The sequence below is a fragment of the Mastacembelus armatus genome, chromosome 15 (genome assembly GCF_900324485.2).
Source record: "Mastacembelus armatus chromosome 15, fMasArm1.2, whole genome shotgun sequence".
Taxonomy (NCBI): Eukaryota; Metazoa; Chordata; class Actinopteri; order Synbranchiformes; family Mastacembelidae; genus Mastacembelus; species Mastacembelus armatus.
Genome location: NC_046647.1, coordinates 18,697,269 through 18,718,623, shown reverse-complemented (window position 1 = coordinate 18,718,623; position 21,355 = coordinate 18,697,269). Strand labels below are relative to the sequence as shown.

Sequence of the window (21,355 nt, the reverse complement as noted above, 5' to 3'; positions counted from 1 at the left end):
TATGATTGTTTAATATTGCTCACAGGAAAAAGTACAGAGAAGAGCAAAAAAGTGTATAAAGTTAGAAGTGAGGCCTGAAGTATAATTAGACGTCAGCTCCAAAGCCCCATCTCACTTGTCTTCCAAGTCCCTGTGCTGCTGTTCCAGGCTCTTGTGCGAGCTCTTCAGGCCACCGTGTTTTCCAATTAGGGCTTCATATTCAGCCGCCTGCCTCTCGTGGAGCGCTGCCAGTTTCTCGTGATCACGGAGCAGAAGCTCGTAGGTGGCCCTCAGCTCCTCTTTCTCTTTCAGCGCTCCCTCACGTTCAGCTTCTACACTGCTCTGCTGGCTTTGCAGCTGGGCATTTTGGGCCATGAGGGCAGCACTCTGTGAGCTCAGGGTAGAGTTCTCCACCTATATGAAAGGATTGAGGAGATGAACATAATAAAAAATGAGGAGGGAATATGATTGCAAACAATGAATAGAACACTGAGCTCCTCAAAGCAAGTATCAAACCACAATAAATATAATCAGCAGAGGTTATTATTGTTTGGTTGTACATGGGGGAATTGTGTTGTTGCTCTGTTTGTGCCCTGCCTTTGCTGGAAAACACAAAACACCAGCAGAAAAACTGTTTCTTTTCATGTTTCCTTTGTGGTCACAGTAATTTGCAAGTCTAAAATCCCTCTCCCGTTTAGTCCATATTCACAATCAAGACACACACAGAAACGCACCCCCACGCCCAGTCCAGATAGACTTTCAGGAACAGTTTTTTTACCTCTGGCACACACACCTTTACATGTGCTCTCACATACAAACAACCAACTTTACACACACACCCACTGAAACAGCTTGAAGCTACTGGATGGTCAGTGTAAATCCTGTTGCACTTAAGCAGGGTTTGAATTGTTGCCAAACAGGGAGTACAAGTCTAAATCCACAGCAGGGAGCTAAGCAGCCTGGCAAGGCAACTGTACAAACAAAGTGCTATAAAGACTAAGGCTGCAGAGCACTGCATTTTGTTTTAACAAAATTTATAAGAATTGCACACATACAACTGCATTATAGTGTCATACAATATTTCAGAAAGCAATTTATCCTTACTTAGATATTATGATAACCCTAGTGTAATTATATCTTTTCTGCACTAATACAAGTTTGTTGTATATGTACCTTGTTTTCAGTAAGATACAAACATAATATATATTTTTGAATTTTTTTTCATAAACATTTTAAATACATTTGACTCATCTGATGCAAAACTGTGATTATGGGGTATATAAATGAAAATGACAAAACTACTACACTAATAGCTTAACTCTTTATATCGAATGTAACACTGTATACAGTGGACGATGCCTAGAGGATTACCTGCAGCTTGGCGTTCTGCGTCTGTAGTGTCGTATTGTTCTCCTGTAAAGAGGCGGTCTGTCTCTGCACGGCAACTATTTGAGCCTGAAGGTTAGAGCTTTGAGTTTCCAGTTGCTTGAGCTGGCTTCTCAAGGCTGCCTTCTCAGCCTGCAGTGTGGCATTCTGGGAAAAAAATGCACACATACAACAGGATATCAGACAGAAAAGTGCACATTTCAAACTTTCAGCCTTCGTAAAGGAAAATTCACTTAAGGTATCTTAAATTCCTGACATTAAGGTAACTTACATTCCGCTCCACCTCAATGAGTCTGTCTTTCACTTTCAGCAATTCCCTGGTGGCTTCATGGCTCTCCTTTTCCCATTTCCTGACAGAATGAGGGTCCCCTTCTCCTCTAGGGGGTGAGCTCTGCACCATCTTCTCCTCCTCCTCTCTCTGACGCAGCGCTTCATAGTTTTTCTTCACCTGGAGAGAGAAAGAGTGAAATAATGTAGTGTAACATTTGCTGCTCCTTGAGTACATTAAAATACTCCAACATACCACAAATATCAAGTTTAAAATACTGCTCCACGTATGATTGAAACTGTACAACTGAAAACAGCAGACTACTGTGAGCTATGACATTGCAGTAGCACTAACATAACAGCAGATAGGCTCCATTACAGTTTCCCAGAGGAAATTCAAGACAATGTTGAATGTTTCCACTCAAAGTTTAAGGTTTTGGAATAGGATTTGTGTGAACAAGTTCAAAACACAACCACCTTCATCTGCTCCACCTGTTTCAGCAGACTCCTGCTATCTCATAAATGGATAAACTGGCGATAGAAGTGGAAGAGGGTGAATAAACAATATATCGGAGCCGTAAGTGTTTTAGGCTGCAGGGGAAAGATTTTGGAACATGTCCTCAAGTAAATGGGCTGGCAAATAGGTGTTTTGGCGTCTGTACTGTCTGTTTCTATACAGTAGCAGTGCTGGTCACCTTTTCACACTGTCAAAATACTACATTTTTATGCATGTTTAGATTAGATAAGTATGGAGCTCTAAATCCATTAGTAAAGCTGAATTCAGAAAGACATTTAACCTACATTAGGCAGAGAGCTGCACTGGTGGTTATGCTGTTTCATGTACAATTGTGACAAGGAAATATGACTTGGGAATTCCATCTGGAGGAATGGATTTATTCATTTAAAGTTTTTTAGATGCCAAAACATAGCAAAGTAGTCCAAACTGTTGTCTTGACAATACTGTATCATTTAGGCAGAGCCTCCACGTGGTGTTTGTTTTCAATTTACCAGTGCACTTTCCCTATTAAAATGAAGGAGATGGGCTGAGTTTTTTGTGCAGCTGAAGCCTGTGTGAATATGGGCTTACTGTCTTGAGCTCCTGGCGAAGTTGCTGGTTAAGGTTGGAGGACTCTTGCAGCCTGGCTTCTAGAGCAGCGATCTTCTCCTCTTTTATCTCCAGAGATGATTTCAGAGTCGACTCCAGTTTGGTTTCCAGGAGCTTAAACCTAAGCATAAAGGTTCAGTTATATCTGTGTGTGTGTGTAAGTGTGTCTTGAGTGTGATCTCGCATTTGCAATCTGTTAACATTGACCACAGAATAGCAAAGCCAACTGAGCGTAGTAGGTGGAGGAGACACTGGCTCAGAAATGCCTCAGATTAATTAAGACTACAGCAACTACAAAGAGTCGATACCTGTCATCTGAGCTCTCATCATGCAGCAGCCTTTCCTTGTTCAGTCCAATTTTCTCCAACTCATGGGTCAGTTTCTCTAAATCATTATTCATCTGTTGAGTCTGTAGCTTCTCACTCACAAGTTCCTAAACACACACAAAAATCACTTTAAACAGTAATTTAAAAACCATTCCAATAACATACACTAACACAATCATACAATTTTAGTTTTGGGGTAATCAAATTATTTCAGATGTCTGACACAAAGTACTCTGCTTACCTCCCTGAGTGTGATCAGGGTTTTCTTATCAATGCTGGCCTGTTTGACCAGCTCCTTGTTTTCTCTCTCCAGGTCTTTGACTCGTGTGCAGGAGTCCCTGAAGAAGATCATCTCCTTGCCCATGGTCCGATTCTCTTTCTCCAATGCGGAAATCCTCTGGTTACTGTCCTCTAATTTAGCGTCACGGATCTCGGCCTGCTGCCTCAGCCGCTTGTTCTCCTTCTCCAGCAGCTTCTTGTCTTTCTCCAGTTGGGAGCTTTCCTGCTCCAGAGTCTTGTTCTGGGGGTTAACAGAATGTAATTAGTCCTTTTAACATTAACTGTTGCGTGTGTGTATAACACACACACACACACACACACACACACACACACACACACACACACACACACACACACACACACACTACTGTATATAGTAACATTTCTGTGTAAAGTGAATATAAGAGCTTCTGACAATCAGAATTTTCCCGATGGGGGAAGAATTACTTTTACACTAAATGCTTTGAAAATACATGTTTGGCTAAAAGTGGACACAGATTAAGTCATATGGCAAAAAATCTATTTTGACAAATAATCTGAGATAATCCAACTCTGCTGGCAAACATACAATAATTTTACCATAATGAAAAAAGATTGGCAGTGCTGCATAAGTGCCAAATAACAAATTTCTACTGATTTATGTTTGCACATAAGATACAAACACTACCATCAGTCTACCTAAACTACAGTTTTTAGGCCAATCTAACTGACCCCATTCTGCCAGGCAGGATCAGTCCACTCACTGAAGTGGCATCAATAAAACACCTACAACTATCTCATTGCATGCTGTGGCTGATCTAGTGCAAAGTAGACGTCAAAGGAAAAATGGGTCTAAGTTTTAAAAACTGATTAAATAAATAGGCTGTATTTTCAGGATTAAATTTTTTAGTTTTCAGCATGTGATTACTGCAATCACATGTATGAGACTTATTTCTTAACCTACCTCCTGCTCCAGCTGCTCCAGACGTTTGCTGGAGATCTTGAGCTCCTCCAGGTTACGTTGGAGGGTTTGATTCTCAGTCTCAACCTCTTGCAGCTCTGCCTCCAACTGCTGGATCTTCTTGCTGCTGTTCTCTAAAGCCTTCTGCAAGCGCTGATTCTCTGTATCTAGGCCCTGGTAACTCACCTGGGAAAGGAATAGCCAGATTGCGATATTAAAAGTAGCCATGAACTAGTTTTCTGACTCCCTGATCCCATTATACCAGATCCCCTGTAACTTACCTAAAAATAATATTCTTTGGTGATAATACATTTTAAAATGTAACATTGTAAGGTACCTTTAACTCTACATCTTTTCTGTATGACACCAAAAGGCTCTGTTAAGGATCAGGTAACTCAAAACCAAGCATCATTACTGAATATGAACTGTAACTAGCAGCAGTCTGCTTATTATTTCACCAAGAAAGCTTCTTGTCAGCTTCTGGCTGCATTGTAGCTGGTTCTCACTGCTCTCCAGTCATAACAGCACTTGTCATACAACTGGCAGTCCTGAAGTCTTACCTCTAATCTCTCTGTCTTCTTGGATGAGGCTTTCAGCAGTTCTAAGTTGCGCTTCAGCTGGCTCCTCTCGCTCTCCAGCTCCCTGTTCTCAGCTTCCAGTTGAGCAGCTTTTGCTCCTGCTGATCGGAGGTTCTCAGCAGAGCGCCGAAGCTCCAGGTTCTCTTGCTCCAGCTGAGAGTTCTCCTTTTCCAGAGCCTCCAGTTGGAAGGCCATGTTTTTCAGAGCATCCAGCTTCTTTTTCAGACGACGACCCTCTGCTTCCAGCTCTGTGTTTTCCCTCTCCAAAGAAGACACCTACACACAGACAAATGATGGATGAAGAGGGGAAGTAAAGCATTCATGTTTGACACCACGCTGGTGCTGATGGTGTTGTGTAAGCGCACCCTAAAACTTTACTTTATGTTGCTGTCACACATTCAAATGCATTATTATACATTTAAAATGTTTTTAAGAGGACATCTCTGAACCTTAAATACATATTTAATATTGTGTCAGTATAATGATATTATAAACAAATAAACAAATTTTCTCCAAACTACTTTCTATACAAAAGCTGCAAGAACAATACAATGAGTGCATGATGTAAGAGGCAAAAGACCACATATCAAAGTGGGACTAAAGTTTCAATACATTTGATGCAGAAAATCTAGCAGAGATCACAGCCTATAAGGAATAAAAAAAAAAAAACTCAAATGCATAAGGTCTGTCATCTCAAAATACAGAGCAGACAAAAACTGCACAAGGACCTTTTCACAGGTGATTCCAAGACTGGCAACTTTCTTCTGCAGGCTTTCATTGTCCCTTTCCAGCCTCTGCATCTGAATCTCCAGCTCCTCGGCTCTCTCACCTTTCTCTTTCATCACCTCCAGCTCCTTACCTGCATAAAAATACATACACTCTTACAAACAACCAAACTATTCATCCTCTCAATTCAAAATGAACAAACGCGTTAAACCCTAAAAATAGGTCACTCACGTAGATGTTTCCTTTCAAACTCCATCTTATTGAGTTTGGCGGTTGTCTCACAGATAGACTCATGGAGAATACGATTCTCTTTCTCCACATCTTTGACTCGAGCCTCAGCGCCCACCTGGCAGCGCTGACGCAGAGATGACACAGTCTGGCTCAGGTGCTTATTCTCCTGCTCTAGACCCTTCATCTGGAGAACAGACATCACAGTTTTAATGACTAAGAATTTTTTAATGTAAGTCATGCACACTTATAATAATAAAATTGGCATCACATTACTCTAGCACATGTCTCACACCTTCTGTTTGTGGATCATTAGGACTGATGAAAAAAAAATACAATTAAATATTGTTCATGTTTCAGAATTCTGCGTTTTCTGGCAAAAATTTCAGCCTGATACAAAGCGACTAGTTACATGAGTCAGTCCTGGAGAAAGGTCTGATTTTAAGATTAGAAAGGGAAGGCTGAGATTTCTGTATCACATTTTTGTTTATTCTCAGAATTTCCACTGACATCGAGACTGACTAATGACATGCAGAAATGCAAAACAGTGTACATGAACTACACAAAACTCATTTGACTGCTATGGATTTTGGAACTTACATTTCATAATGTAATAATACAACTAGAAGGAACTGCCCACAGTAATTTCCTTGTTGTGTTTTCTCTGCTTGCATACAAAACAGAATTAAACTAATCAAAGATTTGAGATTCTGGACCACCAGTCAATAACACTGTTATTTTCCTTGGAGTATTTTTGAACAAAAATCAGCATGTGTGCAGCAGCATGTGTGACGCACAGTCTCAAAGCCATTTGTCAGAATGTGTTACATTCCAACACATGCTAGTCCAGTACACAAACTGCCGTGTTATTACTCAGAAAACAAAGAATAAGTGTTTGAATGGTGTGTGTTTGTGCGCACCTGTCTCTCAGAGTTTTCCCTCAGTGTTTCCAGGGTTTTCTCCAATAAAGCTTTCTCCTTCATTAAGTCAGTGCTGAGAGACTCAGCGCTGCGAAGTGATTCTCTGTCTGCCTTTAGTTCACTCTCTAGCTGCTCCAACTGCAAACAGAAAAAAATAGTAAAGCAACATTTTAAAAACAGTATTTTAATGTTTTGATGGTGCTCATTATCATGCTTTTTATCATTTCTTTATGTGCCATCTTAATATTGTTTTCCCCTTCACTTACACATATGGTATTATAAAGCACTGTAGATTGTTTTCTATTTAAAATCCTATGTTGCAGAGACACCTGTGTTACAAATATTAGTGTACTTAAGGATTAATACTGTGTCAGTTACTCAGTATTTTACAGTCACAAAAAAGTTGGTGCAATTAATTCATGACACAAACAATACAGTGTATCACCACATTCTGTCACAAGCTCATGTACACACACAGAGGCAGATATATTTCTTTTGTTCAACATTTTAACGTGTTTTGCTCTAGACCTCGAGTTACTTAGTCAAAAAATTCTCACTGGATTTTCTCTTTGGGAGAGAAAAACACCATTTCATGCTTTTTATTCAGAGGGCACAGAAAGGGGCTTATGTTTCTGGAAATAGCTGAGAGACTTCTCTTAGCAAGGGGCATTTGAGTGTTGAAGACTAGAAAAGAAAAGACTGCAAGGCTGACTGAATTTACAGCTTTACTTTCATCCTCCTATCCACCCCTCTCCATACTCTTTCTTCGCCTTTTTATTTCAGTTACTGTGTAAAAGGGTTTAAAGCCAAGTGTTAGGCCATTGATTATAGAGGAGTGCTGATCCAATATGCTAATCTTGGTGGTGACTGACGAGGGGCAGACAACTGAATTGTAATTACATTCAAGGCAGTGAAGTGTCTGAAGACAGAGGCAGGAAGACCTATCTATAGTACATCTGTCATCACTTTATTCCTGTCACAATATTTAAACAAATATTTAGATTTTCTATGTTTGATAGTCATTTCCAACTACAAATGTCCAAACTATACATTCACATGTTCATCCACTGTTATATTATTATTCAGTTATCCTGCCTTGCAAATTACAATAGGCTGCCACTATGAAAATATATTTTACAGGGAACCTGAAGGGTTAAACAACATCGTATTTTCCTTGAAAGAAAGAGATAATGTAAGAGATAAATGAAATTGAAATCTTTTGATTATCATACAGTATGGACATGGGATAAAGTAAGCATTTGCCTTATGAGCATTGAATAACATAAGATCACAACTATCTGTCGAGAAATTCTGGCATTTGTCTCATCCACAATGAGTAATACATGTGGGGTAAGTCATACTCCTTTGTTATGACATCCTGATGTCTACGGTGCTGAGGAAAAGTTAGAAGAGTATATCTATTTGTTTTATTTTGCCAATGAGTCATTAAAGATATGTCATACATCTTTTTCTCCCGAAGCAAAATATATTAAAAACAGTCAAATCTTAGCCACAGAAACACAAAGACTGCCCATTTCATACTTTCTGGTTGAGTCTCTGGTTTTCTTGGTTGACTTTGGCCAGTTTTGCCACAGTGTCCTGACTGGCTGCTCCTCTGAGCTCCTCTACAGTCTTCAGCAGGGTTTGATTGTCTTTCTCCAGCTTCAACAGGCGGCTTGATGTTAGCTCATTCACCTCTTCACCAAGAGACTTCTGCGGAACTGTAAAAGACAGGAAGAACACGTAGACTGAACATAATAAACACATAAATCTATTTTATTTATTTATTAACATTTTTGGTCTTCTAAATGAAAACCATAGAAAGAAAGACACCAATTCCTGTCAAAAAATTGAAACCACTAGGACTGCATTTAGGTCCATTAAGATTTGTATTACAAAGCCCATAAAGCTTTTAAGTTACAAACCCCAAGTTGTTTACCAGAACCATAGCTAGTCAAGTCTCTTTAACATCTTTTATAATCCAAACACAGTGATTATCCTGCAGGAGCCACTGAAAATTTATTACAGGTCTTAACCAAGTGGGAAAAAAAAAATCCAGTGAAAGCTGGCACATGCAGACGGACTGCGGGGATGACACCAGGACCACAAGCCAAAGACCTAAGCCTGGTCTGTTCAAGTACCTGAGCCTTCAACCTGGTCACCTCAGGTGGTTGTCTGCTGGATGACTTTTCAACACAGCATGCTATTATTTGCTTTCCTCAACACTCCAATACTAGTTGTGAGTCAATACCCAGAAACCTGTTCTCTGCTTCTGAAAAGAACCTTGACTTAATTTTTTTATTTTTTATTTTTACCTTCGGTCAGTTCTGGTGTTTTGGATAGTTGCTCCAGCTCCCAGCCCAGGTGCAGGGACTCATCCATGCTTTGTTTTTGGGCCATTTCAAGCACAAGATTCTCCTCCAACAATTCCTCCATGCGTTTACGGTCCATGTCACGCTCCTGAAGATAAAGGAATTTGAGGATTTGTTGAGATAAACAAATTCTAAATGCATGACAGCTGAATGACTCATGTCTATTTTACTCTTTTCTCTCACCCCAATTTTTGAACCTTAGGTTCTAACTTTCCATACACTCCAATCCAAATCAATGGACTGAATCATCAGTTAGCAATGATTCAAAAATACCTTCAATATACACTGATACTTAAACACTAATCTACAAATCCTCTATCTCACCATCTCCAGGTCATGGATCTTGGATTTGAGCTGCAGATTCTCTTTCTCCAGAAAGTGCAATTTGTCAGACCTGGTTCTGCAAGCATCCAGCTGCTCCTCCAGCATAGTCTTAGTCTCCAGCAGTACCTGGTTGTCTTCCTTTAACTCCTAGAGAAGCCATCACATTAGCAGAAAATACAAGTTATACAAAAAAAAAAAAAAAAAACAAAAGACTGCAACTACGACAAGATGTCCTCTTAAGAAACACTTTAATATCATTACATCCAATAATTTTAAGGAGTACTAATATTATAATATATATATATATATATATCTTCTTTCATTACATTGTTAAGCATCATCTTTGAGTGTCCTGAAAAGCACTATACAAATTTGATGTATTATTTGAATCTGTAGATACATTAATAGTAACAGGCTGAGCAGTAGTTGTTTTAGGTGTGTATACTGCATGAATACATACTATATATTAGTAATACCTACAAATTTCTGTTTCAAATGCTTTCCATTTCCTTACATTTTGCTTTAGATCTCTACCACAACACTTTTAGCAACTTGTTTTACTTTTTATATCTTCCCTGTCGCTTAAAATTTTTTTTTTTTTTTTTTTTATATAAATAGTGTGACTTTCACACACACTTCAACCAGCTCCAACTTTTCTATCCCCAACGTTTTGAGGTTTTTATTTATATGAGAGAAGAGGTTGACAAATACCAAGGATTGATACAGTTCAGTTATAGACATACATGCAATTTATATTCAAATGATGTAGGTGCTATGTGCAGTGCAGTATGGACAGTTGCTGGGGTCTTATAAGATGGTTATCTGTTGCTTGCATTAAATCACGCTCAAATCTCTTCTGTCTTCTTCGCTTAAAGTAACAGTGTGTGCAGTAGTATACCTCAACTCTGGCCTTGTAAAACTCAATGTCGTGAAGTCTCTCCTTGTATCGGCTCATTTCACTCTCCAGCTTGTCTACACGGATCGCCTTCTCTCTGAGTGCATCCAGCTCATCACGATATGCTCGGGCCGAACGAGCATCCGACAGCAGCTGGTAGCTCTGTAGGAGTTCACAGCCAAATATAAAGAATAAATAAGTGGATTCACAAAACCATCTTTGATTTTCTTGTCTGCTATATGAAAAGATAAAAAACAGTACAAGCTCTCCACACTATCAATTATCCCAAACACACATACAGTGTCCTCCATGCCCTGAACCCATCCACTGTTAGCCAAGCAGTCATCTTACCACCCACGCCAAATCAAACGCCATGTGAGGCTGTTACTAGACTAAAGATAGCTGTAATAGCCCCTAATGAGCTAAGTCACTAGCTGGCTGATTAAAGCCTGGCATCGCTGTGGAGTACTTTAAAAAAAAAAAAAAAACAAGAAGGAGGAGACTGGATGAAGATGAAGTGACATGAATCTTTGTTGTGAGCACGTTAGTGTGTGAGGGAGTTGCTGTGACTTCTGATGTTACCTCTTGCTGAAGCTTCTTAAGTTCTGCTTCCACGTTCTCTAACTCCTGCCTGGTGTCCATAAGCTGTTCACTCTTCTCCTCTCTGAAAAACAGACAAGGTTATGAGTTAAACAATAATAAATAAAATTGGTCATAGGATGTAGAGAATAGCTACATGTCCTAGAATATGTATGGCTAGCTTGACAACTTTTACTAATCTTTACTTTCCAAGTTCTATGAGTTTGTGCATAATTTTTACATAATTTTTTCTTACATAGCCAAAATGGGGCGACAAAAGACTTTACGTAAAATCAATCCTACCTGTTAAAACCTAATAGATTCAATCTTTCTCAAAATGTGAGTGATCAACTTAAAGGTACTTTTTAAAATTCAATTTTTATATAGGCTTTGATATAAAGGTTTCTTAATTTACAAAAGGACCTTTAGCACTGACTAATAGCATAGGCACCATCCCATTTGGCATAATAGGCACTTGTTGGCATGTTAGAAACACCAGTAACTCATGTTGACTGTAAGACATCAGTAAACCCATTAACCCTCTTCTTAAGTAAAAACAGACTGCTGTGTCTGGTATGTTACAGCTGCAGTGGTAAGGAGACAATGTCTTTCTGTGTCTTGCCTTGAATTCAGCTACTAAAAACACAGCCTCCTTCTTTTGGACAATTCTGCATAATAGCAAACTCATTCGAGGGGTTAAAGACAACAGAAAAATCAACCGTATCCTGTGACTAGTTCATGAGTGAACATATGCAAGTCTGTCCTGGGGCAAATAAGAGAGAAAAGAAACTTCTGGCTTCTGGTTGTGTGCAAAACACAGAATTAAACTTCTCATTCTTTTAACCTGAACAGCAGGGTCTTGCTATCGCATAGTACCTTACAATCTCCTGTATCATTTGTTTAAGTGAAAAAGAAATAGAAAAGCCTGACATTTGCTTCGGCGAATGTTTACGAGTGTGCAAATTCTTCAGGCTCCTACCACAGAGTGAGAATGTGTCACACTGCTTTAAAGGAAAGTGACTGCATTCCTAAGATGTTGTTCTGTGTTTGTTGCTCCACTGATCATTTGAAGGTCTATTTGATTACAGCTACCTGTAAGACAGTCTTTTCTCTCTCTCTCTCCCTCTCTCTCTCACAGCTAACTTTATCTGGAAAGTTTTAGTCCATATCTAGACAGTATGTTCCTTCACCAGTTTCTTTTTGTTTCATCAGTCAACCCCGTTCGTTCCCCTGCAACCCTCCCTTCCCCAAATCAAAAACACCTGTAAACTCTAGCATGGCATATTAGCTGGCTCTGCTGCTTATGCTAATGTTTCTATGTGTGTTGCATGTGTGCAATCACAAAGACAATATTTGTATGCACAGCCTAACAAGACTACCATTGACAACAACAAACTTGTATTCTCCTCACCCTAATCTTAGATTTGTAACCCTAAATTCTACATTTCTATATCAATCTCCCTTCCAAAAGAAGAGGTACAGCTAAGTCACAGAAGCCTTAAGAGGAAAAAAAAAAAAAAAAGACACCATGAGAACACCGAAGCAAACCCCTGAGCACCGACTTGACCTGGCCTTCAGACACATACACCTACATTTGTATGCAGAGACAATGTCTGGGCATGTGCATGCACCAACAGAAACAGATTTCCCCTGTGCCCCAGAGAAGAAGCTGCTGTCATATGATCAAACTACATGAGCATGAAAGGACTCAAAGACCCTTTTTGTTCCTTGTTCAGTCAACGACATGACCATAAAAAAAAAAAAAAAAACTCACTGGTTTGTTGCCTGATGTTTTTTAGCCCTGTTATAGAAGAAATCATAACGTTGGGTCAATTAAGTATAGGGGGAAGTGTCTACACTGAAGATTGTCAGACATTTTCAGCACAGAAATCTAAATGAATGTTTCTCAAGTTATGTTTCTTTTCATGCCACCAAGCAGAGGTTGACCTGCACACCACTGAACTGTTAAAGAACTGTAATTTAGACTTTAACTTAGCCTCACATGGACTATGGTGTTTTTGACTTAGGCTGGGCAAACATTTGACGATTTTAAAATCTTAAACAATTTTAAGAACGTGGGAGACCACAGAACTAAGGACAGTTTCAGACAATTTTTAATATTACAATCTTGGCGCTGGTTTTGTTTTTATTTGCTATGATGTTTGTGAGACCTTAACGTACACGACATCTGGACGGTGACGTTTTTCAGACTGCTCTCTCTCCTTGGCTATTAGGGGCATTCCATAGGAGCGCCGCCGCCGCCACTACTTTTCTTCTAACTGATCTGTGCTGACCATTTGATTGGCAAGTGCCTATAGCACTTTAAAAAGGAAGCTCTATTATTCATAGAGAGAATTTAAAAGGCCTCTCTAAGGTCTGTGAGAGGGATGTTTATTTGTGTGTGTAGGGCAATGTGACATCACAGCAAATGGAATATTGGTCTCCAGGATCATGCAGCTCTGCCTAATCACTACTGTTCTTTAAATATCATGTTTGAGACCTGACTGCAAGCATTCAATATCAATGGAGAGCATATGCTCCTAGTTAGTGGATTTACATCAAGATCATGATTAAAAAAAAAAAAAAAAAAACACAAAAACATTCTGTTGGCTAAATGTTGTTTTATCAACATCGTTTTATTAAAGTAAAGATGTAAATAGTCTGATCTTTAATCAGCTTAGAACCAACATCTAATGCAAATAAAAATCTGTGAGGAAAATCAGGCAAAGCCAGTGCCCTGTACAGTACTGTAATATGTAATAATAAGGAAGTTAAAAAATATATCTTTGTCACAAATTCCCGTTGACGTGTAGCTATATCCAGGAACTTACAAAGCACAACTTGACCTTGCATCATTGTACTTTAGGAACTTGTCAATGACAGTTAGGAACTTACCAGTTCAGATCAAACATACGACAGTAGGAGAAGCTGCAATATTAAAATAGGAACTAGAGTATCAAACAATTATGAGTGTCAGCTGCTTTCCTGCTCCAGTCAATAACATTGTATGTAATTCTTTAACTTGAAACAGAACAAGGTGTATTTACATTTGAGGTTTTTTCACCATTTAGGTCCCCTTTGCCCAATTTCAGCACTGATTATACAGTGTCACTTACAGCTCCTGTCGCAGCCGTCTGATCTTGGCCTTGGCATCAGCCAGCTCCACAGAGAGGTGCTGACGGCTTTCAGTCCTCCTCATGCTGGGAGAGTCCCCAGGAGACTGGGTTGGACAGGGAGCTAGTGTAGACAGCTGCATGCAGTCTCTCTCCTGAGTTAACTCCACTATAGTCTGGATAAAGAGAAGAAAAAAAGAGAGAGCAAGTAATGAGATCTCTAGCCAACAAAAATGAGAGGCAAGGGCCCCTAAATAGGAATCAGGCTTTGTGAGTTTACCTTCTAACTCCTGAAATCCAGATTTAGGGAAGAATTAAATATAGTTTAAAAAAAAAAAAAAAGTAATATTTAAAATCTGTATTTAAGAGACTTTCCAAGGCAACAGTTAGAGGTAGCATACTTTGATGTGAGCTGACAATGGAGTTAGAATGGAATTAAACAAAAAGAGAGGAGAAGATCCCTGGATTCACCCAAAGCACCCCCACCCCAAAACTACAACACAGGCCTCAGTGCAAAAAGTTTGCCCACAGTCCCACACACAGCCATTTTTAATCTAATGCCTGTGACAGGAAATGGGGTTTTAATTGAGAGCGGCTGGACTACACAGTGGTAATCTGGAGGCTATTAGAACCCCAGAGAGAGAGAGAGAGCGAGAGCGAGAGCAACAGCGAGAGAGACACACACACACACACACACAGATCAGCCATTATCAGCCATGGGCATCTGCACCCTATGGGTTGGAAACTCATTTAATGACGCATATACTCTTAGTAAAACACGCACACACCCTCCATATATGAGGCAGTTAACCGTTTCAACCCTTCCTTCCTGAAATTACTCTTTTTTGGTAAATGGCAAAAGAGGGAAAGGTTTCCACTTCACCATGTACAAGCAGCTCATTACTTTTAGTAGCCAATTTCTATTTTCAGAATTAAAAGACAAATGCGTATCTGCACGTAAAATCTGCTTCCTAGCGACATTTTTCTCTCTTCTATGTATTGTACTTGGTTGTTCAGCTTATGTTGTTGTGGTAGTAAAAGCAATTTCTAACAAGGCTCAATAAATCTATAAGCACAGCATATCTTCATCCCCTTACCTCCAGCTGTATGTCCCTTTCATCCACCAGATGTTTTAGGTGGAAGGCCAGGTTTCTGGAGAGGCTGTCCAGATCCTCAGGAGGCATTTCCCCACTTTCCAACCACTGTAGGTCCACTACATTTTCCTGGTTATGAGTCACCTAGAAATATTACATATTAATATAACATAAAAAACATTTTAGCACCTGACAAAAAAACAAACAATACATTTTCTGATTTTCTGATAGTGAACAAATTATTCACTATCCAATTACAATGAATGAAGCCAAGAGAAGTGTAGCGAGCTCTGAAAACCTTAATACCAAATTAATTGTATTTCTCTCCAGTTTTGTTTACTATTACCTCTTGAATGTGGGATGCTATGGCAGCTTTTGTGTCAAAGTCCAGAGTCTGGATACGCTCAATGTACTCTTCCTTCTTCTCACACTGTAAACACAGAGTGTGTGGAGTATACAAAAACAACCAATACGTTGATTATTATGTTAAATCAACGAAGGGAAGAGGAGAGGAGAGGAGAGGAGAGGAGAGGAGAGGAGAGGAGAGGAGAGGAGAGGAGAGGAAGAGAATTTGAGATGTTAAAAGTGTCTGATGGATTGGGGTTTAAGTCCAGGTTAGTAAACCAACACTGCAGACAAAAGCAAGAAGCTGATCTGATACTGGTATGCAGTTTTCTAAGAAGCAGTACAGGTATTCAGGAATGTAATCTAGCCTTCAAATGCAAATTTATCCTCAAGATCAAAAAGATCATTTTCTTCACTTGCAGGCAGAAGATATGATTACAACAAAACTGCATTTCCATGTGTGCTAATTCAGCACCAAGTCCAGACATGCTTAACACAGGCTTAAAGAAGACAGAATATTAAGTCAGAGTTATTCACAAGTATAGCACTATAGTGTCTTTTTGCTAAAACAACAGCTGGTGGTGGTGGTGAAAAGTCAGTTATCTTGTTTGAAATGAGGTGAGTAAGAAATAGATGGGGGCTTTGTCAAAAGACAGGAAAAGATCTGCCATACCATACCATTAGCTGAGTTCATTCATTTTGACAATGACTGATGCTGCTTTGTTACTGCTCATTGAAACCTTAATTAATTAAGCATTTAAAAAGAAGAAGTGTTTAAAATTGACTAAAATGCACTCTTACCTGAACAGCACAGCCTAATAGCAGCAGCAACAGTTTTTTCATCTCCTCCAGGCCTTGCTCTAAAAAATAAAAAAATATGTCAATATTTCTAATTATAGCCAAATCTGATTTTTGTTTTATCTCGTCTGATATGTTCATGTTTTGCTTTTATTTATCTTAACAGTTAAAAACACAGATTAACAAATACATTTTATTGACTAACGGTAGAAACCTTTACCTCAAACATCTCATTACAAATGGAGGTAGTTAACTGATGGCTTATATTCGCCCTCTTTACAATAAAGTTTTATGAAGTGCGTGAAAGCAAAAACATTGTTTACTCTAACTCTAAAGAGTTATAAAATTATCTAGGTCATAGCTAGTAAATGGGGAATTTCTCATCTGCCTCTTTTGGCATATGTGTATACGTATTTTCCCATAAAAACCTGCATTGCACAAATTCTTACCTAGTTACAATTTCCACTTAATAAAACCCCCTGCTCAAATCACAGTGCCACAGTGTTTTTCACAATGTAGTGGGCTGGCAGAATGAACTCCCAGTACTCTTCCACATGTCACAAAATAATGCTAGAAATGGCTGAAACCCACAAAGAGCTGCTAGCACTCTCAACAGGCCTCAGCTCATCAGTAAACAGTAACCATGTGATGCATTTGTTTGCTACACTGACTAAGTGGTATGGTATATGCAAGTTTAATATGTCTTTTATATGTATATGCATATATGTCTGTACTAGGACTGTGTGTTTCCCCTATTTGGAGCAGTGAGATATAACAGCTCATCAAATGGCCCAGGGGGTATCAAGTGCTAACACTGTCCAGCTCTAACAATAATAAATCCAGATTAGTGACAGCATGTTTCTGTTTCTGTGGAGGGTGGTCTGTTTTCCTCTTAGTTTAATGAGCCAATCATCACATCAAGGGGCAGCAGACATACATCATCAGACATCTTTTTGTTGAACTTTCCTTTTTGATTTAAAAAAAAAAGAGATAAATAAAACTACTTCAATATTATGACACATTATTGAAAATAATCCACAAAAAGGCTTTTGCTAGGCAAAGGAGTCTGATTTTGTGATTGTGACAGACAAAGCAGTTCCTTTGGGAAGATTCAGTGTGTATATCCCATTGACAGCAACCAAGACCTCAATGAAGATGAGTTTCTTAGTAACTTCTATCCACTTTAGAAAAACATTATTACATTACAACTTCTACTACTATTTTTTTAATTCGAGTAATTTTATCTAGGAAATGTTTTGTGTGATCTCGATCAAGAAAATGTGACCATTTTCAGAGCGAGTATTACGGTGTACTTAATCACTTTATACACTTGTATAAAGAAAAACACAAAGTCTGCATCTGTCATCATAATAAATATAAACCAGAGCAAATATGAGCAAATTTGAGTACGTCACAGCAGATAAAATGTAATTCTCAGAGATGCAGGACTTAGCTTAGCAAATTTATTGGCACAGCATAGAAAAGATAAGGGTCTCACATAATACAAAATTTATAGAGCAAGTAAGGGAGAAACGGTAAAATGGAGAAATAAAGCAAAGCAGACGGACACTCCACAGAGCATAAATAACACAAACAAGAAAATAATATAGTGAGAAATGAAGAAAAGAAGCAGGAGGAGGACAGAGGGGCAAGGCTGAAAATAAACTAGAGAAATCTCCCCCCAGCAGCAGTAGCAGCAAGGAGGCATCTTTCTGTCTGTGCTAGCATCATCTTTTCTCAATCCCTCTTCCTCCCTTCTTGCGCACACACACGCATACACTCATCCATTTATTGTCTGCAATACACATCCACCCATCCTTCCTTCCTTCCTTCAGTATTGTTACAAATCATTTGCCCCTTGAGTGTTTGCATTCACTCATCTAAGCTTCCTTTTTCACCTTTCCTCTGTGCTTTATCCTCTCAGCAGGAAACAAGAGGTCAGAAGGACAGTGACTAAACCTTCTTCCTGCAATGCCATTGTTAATCTGTGGCTGAGGATGTAAGTGTGTAAGAGAAAAAAATGTGTTTGTGTGCATGTACAATGCACACAAAGTCTGGAACCATGATTTGCACATTGATGATAAAACTGTTACAAGCAAGCTGACAAAGCCTTGACAAGCAGCCAGTGTAATCCAGCCACCTCACTGGAGCAGAGCTGGTCAAACCCTATTTTCAGATTATTTTAGGGCTGAAACTGCAATCAGTGTCATGAGAAGCAATTTATACAGCCTGCCTTTGTACAATCACAGAGCTGGCTGAAGATAAAAAGTATTCAAAACAATGTCATTTTCTCCAGTTTATCTTCATTGTTTCAATGTTACAACTTTCCAAGGTAACCCAACACTTACTTTTCAGTCGTACTTGCACTCCATTGTTTTTTATGGAGTGCAATGGACACCACCGCAGATTGAATAAACACAAACATTTGCCTACACACATGGAACAGCATTTAACTGTCAGGCCCTTCTGTTTAGGTGTTTCTATCAGCTGTCAGTGAACAACAGTTGTCTTTTCCTATTATTGCTACTGTTGTACTGCTAATGATTTCAGATGCTTTCATCTAAGCCATGTTTTATCTTCACTATATGTCATTTATTAATAAAAATTATTTTTAAAAAAAATTAGGATAATCTGGGATTTTTAAGTGGCAAGCTGTCAACTGCAGTATTTCTCTTTAGCTGGACTAGTGAAGAGAGAGGATATGATATTTCTCACAGTCAATAACTGTATATTATCACTACAGTGATAGCCATTGTTGACTGTAGTGAAGAGACCCCTCCCCCACCCACTAACTAAACACACACCCAGAGTCGCCCCATGCCTCATAATGAGAGCATAATAAAAGCCACATGGCCAATGACTTTCAGCTGGCAGCCACTACGCCAGTGAACCAGGCTCCACAGCCACCATTGGTGTGGTGAACTAGAGAGAAAAGGGCAAAAGGAACCCTGAGGAATGTGTTTAATTTTTTCTACCTGCTCTGTTCACTTGCCTCTACTCTTGCCTGCATTGTGTCAATTTCACATTAAATTAATTTCACTTGTGTATAAAGCTACTATTTAAGGCAGGCAGCTTTAGAAGATTTTCAGAAACATAGTGCTATGAAACTGTACGTGACATATGACAGACATTTTGGGAGTTCTGGTCATGAAAGAATCCCTCTTGGCTTTACACTAACTAGACTATGTTATCATAGGAAGCAGCACTGAAAGTTAATAAAAAAAGAAAACTTCTGAAGCAGCTGCTGTTATGGCTAGCACATGAACAGATGTTTAAAATAACTAGAATACTTGGAGTATGTTTATACTGTAATAAACTGATTAAACTAACCGGTCATGTAGATCCTTGGCTTTTGTTCTTACTGTTATTTTGGCAGGCTGACCTCTTTTTTTTTTTTTTTTAATCCATAAGGTAAATTCACAAACGGGTCATCCTTGCGCGAAACAGGAACATGGTCAAATGCAACAGAACACAGACCGGTGCAGGGCCTTTTGTCTCTCTATTTACCCTTCATGTCAGTGGGAGTGTATGAAAATTAAAAAGGTAACCGCACCCAATGGAAAGTGATGAAAACTCAGTCAATAGTAATGGCTGTAGTGCAATAAAGATAACGGCAGCTGAGAGAGGACAGGGAATTAAAAGCCATTTCAACATGCAGGTACAGATATCATCAACATGGTCTGTGAACTGAGCCTGGAAACACTTCGCTTTGAAGATCTGATGAGTACACTTAGATGTACACAAAAGCTATGAACCTTTGTGTGGATACTGTTTACCAATAGTAAAATAACCAATTAGATGACCTTGTAGCAGTTCTAGCAAAAGTTTAGCAGTGGGAGAACTGTGCCAATGCGTAGGATGGATTGTAGGTGACCATACATGTTTTATCTATTTAAACTCTTCATTTCCACTACAAACACTATGATGCTAAATGATTGCCTGCTAGTTATCTTCTCTCCTCAGGTGATTCATCACACTCTCTCTGGAATATTAGGTACCACTGGTAGCTGGAAAGGTCAAGCTGCTCAAAAATGTTTTCATGAAATGTAAACACCCAACCTTGCTGTGCTATTGTCTCTTAAGCTGCTCAGACATTAGATAACATGGTTAAGATTCTTTAGGTCAAATCTTTGCAGCAAGAGTTAAATAAATCTAACATATCAGTTAAGAAAAGTGTTGCAATCTCTCTGTGCTCAGCACAGTAATTTAAATATTATAATTTAAGCCTTACCCAGACAAAACTGACAAATGAATGAGAAAACTGGTTTTATTTTGGAAACTAACCAGTGAATCACCCTAACAACTAAATTCAGCATTTTTTCACATTCTTCTGTTAAGTCCCCTTTCATTCTGCCACCATGTCAATTTTTTAATAGCTCAGGAAATACATATATATGAGGAACTATATGGGAAATAGCTCATTACTGTGCAGAGAAAGTCACTTGAAACATTAAAGTAATAGATAATTAAACAGGTCTATTGAGGCATTTCAATTAAATGACAAAGGTACAGCAAAATTGCATGTGACTTCATTGTGAACTGTTTGTACAACACATTTATGCATGCTGTTCACGTAATTCAACTAAAGAAAGATCCTAAAAAGATTTTCCTTATTTTATTTATTTTTGAAAGTCACTGTTGAAAACAGTCTATGTAATGTTGTGATAATGTTAAGTACATCTACACTTACCAGAGAGGGAGTTTCGGCCCAGTACTAGCACGTTTGGTAAAGGCATCATCACCAACTGCTGGAGACTCTCCTGTTACCCAAAGAAGGGAAAAAACAAAACAGTTGTCAGAAACACAGCCACCATTTAAAAAACAATTATGAATATGAAAAATCAAGACTTGTTTCAATTATTATTCAGTCTTTCAGTATTTTGTCATTAGAACTGAGTTTGGTCAACAAGTCAACAAAAGATTCAAGCACAGTTATGGTTTACAATTAGCTGTTAAGGTCATATTAACTCTTGAGTCCACACTGTTGCCACCTAAAACTAAGAAAAAAAAATCTCAGCACAATGCATGTATACTTCAGCCATGAGAACAGAGTTATAGTGCACATCCAATAGAGCTTTCAGCTCATCAGTAAAAATACAAC

At 38.8% G+C, this 21,355-nt stretch overlaps 1 protein-coding gene across 4 annotated transcripts in view; it reads right to left on the bottom strand.

Annotated features, from left to right (window-relative positions):
• ccdc88ab (coiled-coil domain containing 88Ab) overlaps positions 1-21,355 on the bottom strand; it is a 59,390-nt gene that overhangs the window by 18,758 nt on the left and 19,277 nt on the right. For all 4 annotated transcript variants that reach the window (XM_026308861.2, XM_026308865.1, XM_026308862.2 and 1 more), the window contains exons 4-24: positions 20,945-21,014; positions 16,258-16,316; positions 15,458-15,541; positions 15,115-15,255; positions 14,021-14,193; positions 10,908-10,989; positions 10,329-10,487; positions 9,431-9,577; positions 9,050-9,194; positions 8,277-8,455; positions 6,735-6,872; positions 5,818-6,001; positions 5,589-5,719; positions 4,843-5,136; positions 4,286-4,468; positions 3,305-3,583; positions 3,046-3,170; positions 2,720-2,858; positions 1,637-1,813; positions 1,351-1,512; positions 116-393 (exon numbers count right to left, since the gene is read on the bottom strand). In XM_026308861.2, the coding sequence (XP_026164646.1) occupies positions 116-393; positions 1,351-1,512; positions 1,637-1,813; positions 2,720-2,858; positions 3,046-3,170; positions 3,305-3,583; positions 4,286-4,468; positions 4,843-5,136; positions 5,589-5,719; positions 5,818-6,001; positions 6,735-6,872; positions 8,277-8,455; positions 9,050-9,194; positions 9,431-9,577; positions 10,329-10,487; positions 10,908-10,989; positions 14,021-14,193; positions 15,115-15,255; positions 15,458-15,541; positions 16,258-16,316; positions 20,945-21,014 (3,329 nt within the window). The remainder of the gene's footprint in view (positions 1-115; positions 394-1,350; positions 1,513-1,636; positions 1,814-2,719; positions 2,859-3,045; positions 3,171-3,304; positions 3,584-4,285; positions 4,469-4,842; positions 5,137-5,588; positions 5,720-5,817; positions 6,002-6,734; positions 6,873-8,276; positions 8,456-9,049; positions 9,195-9,430; positions 9,578-10,328; positions 10,488-10,907; positions 10,990-14,020; positions 14,194-15,114; positions 15,256-15,457; positions 15,542-16,257; positions 16,317-20,944; positions 21,015-21,355) is intronic.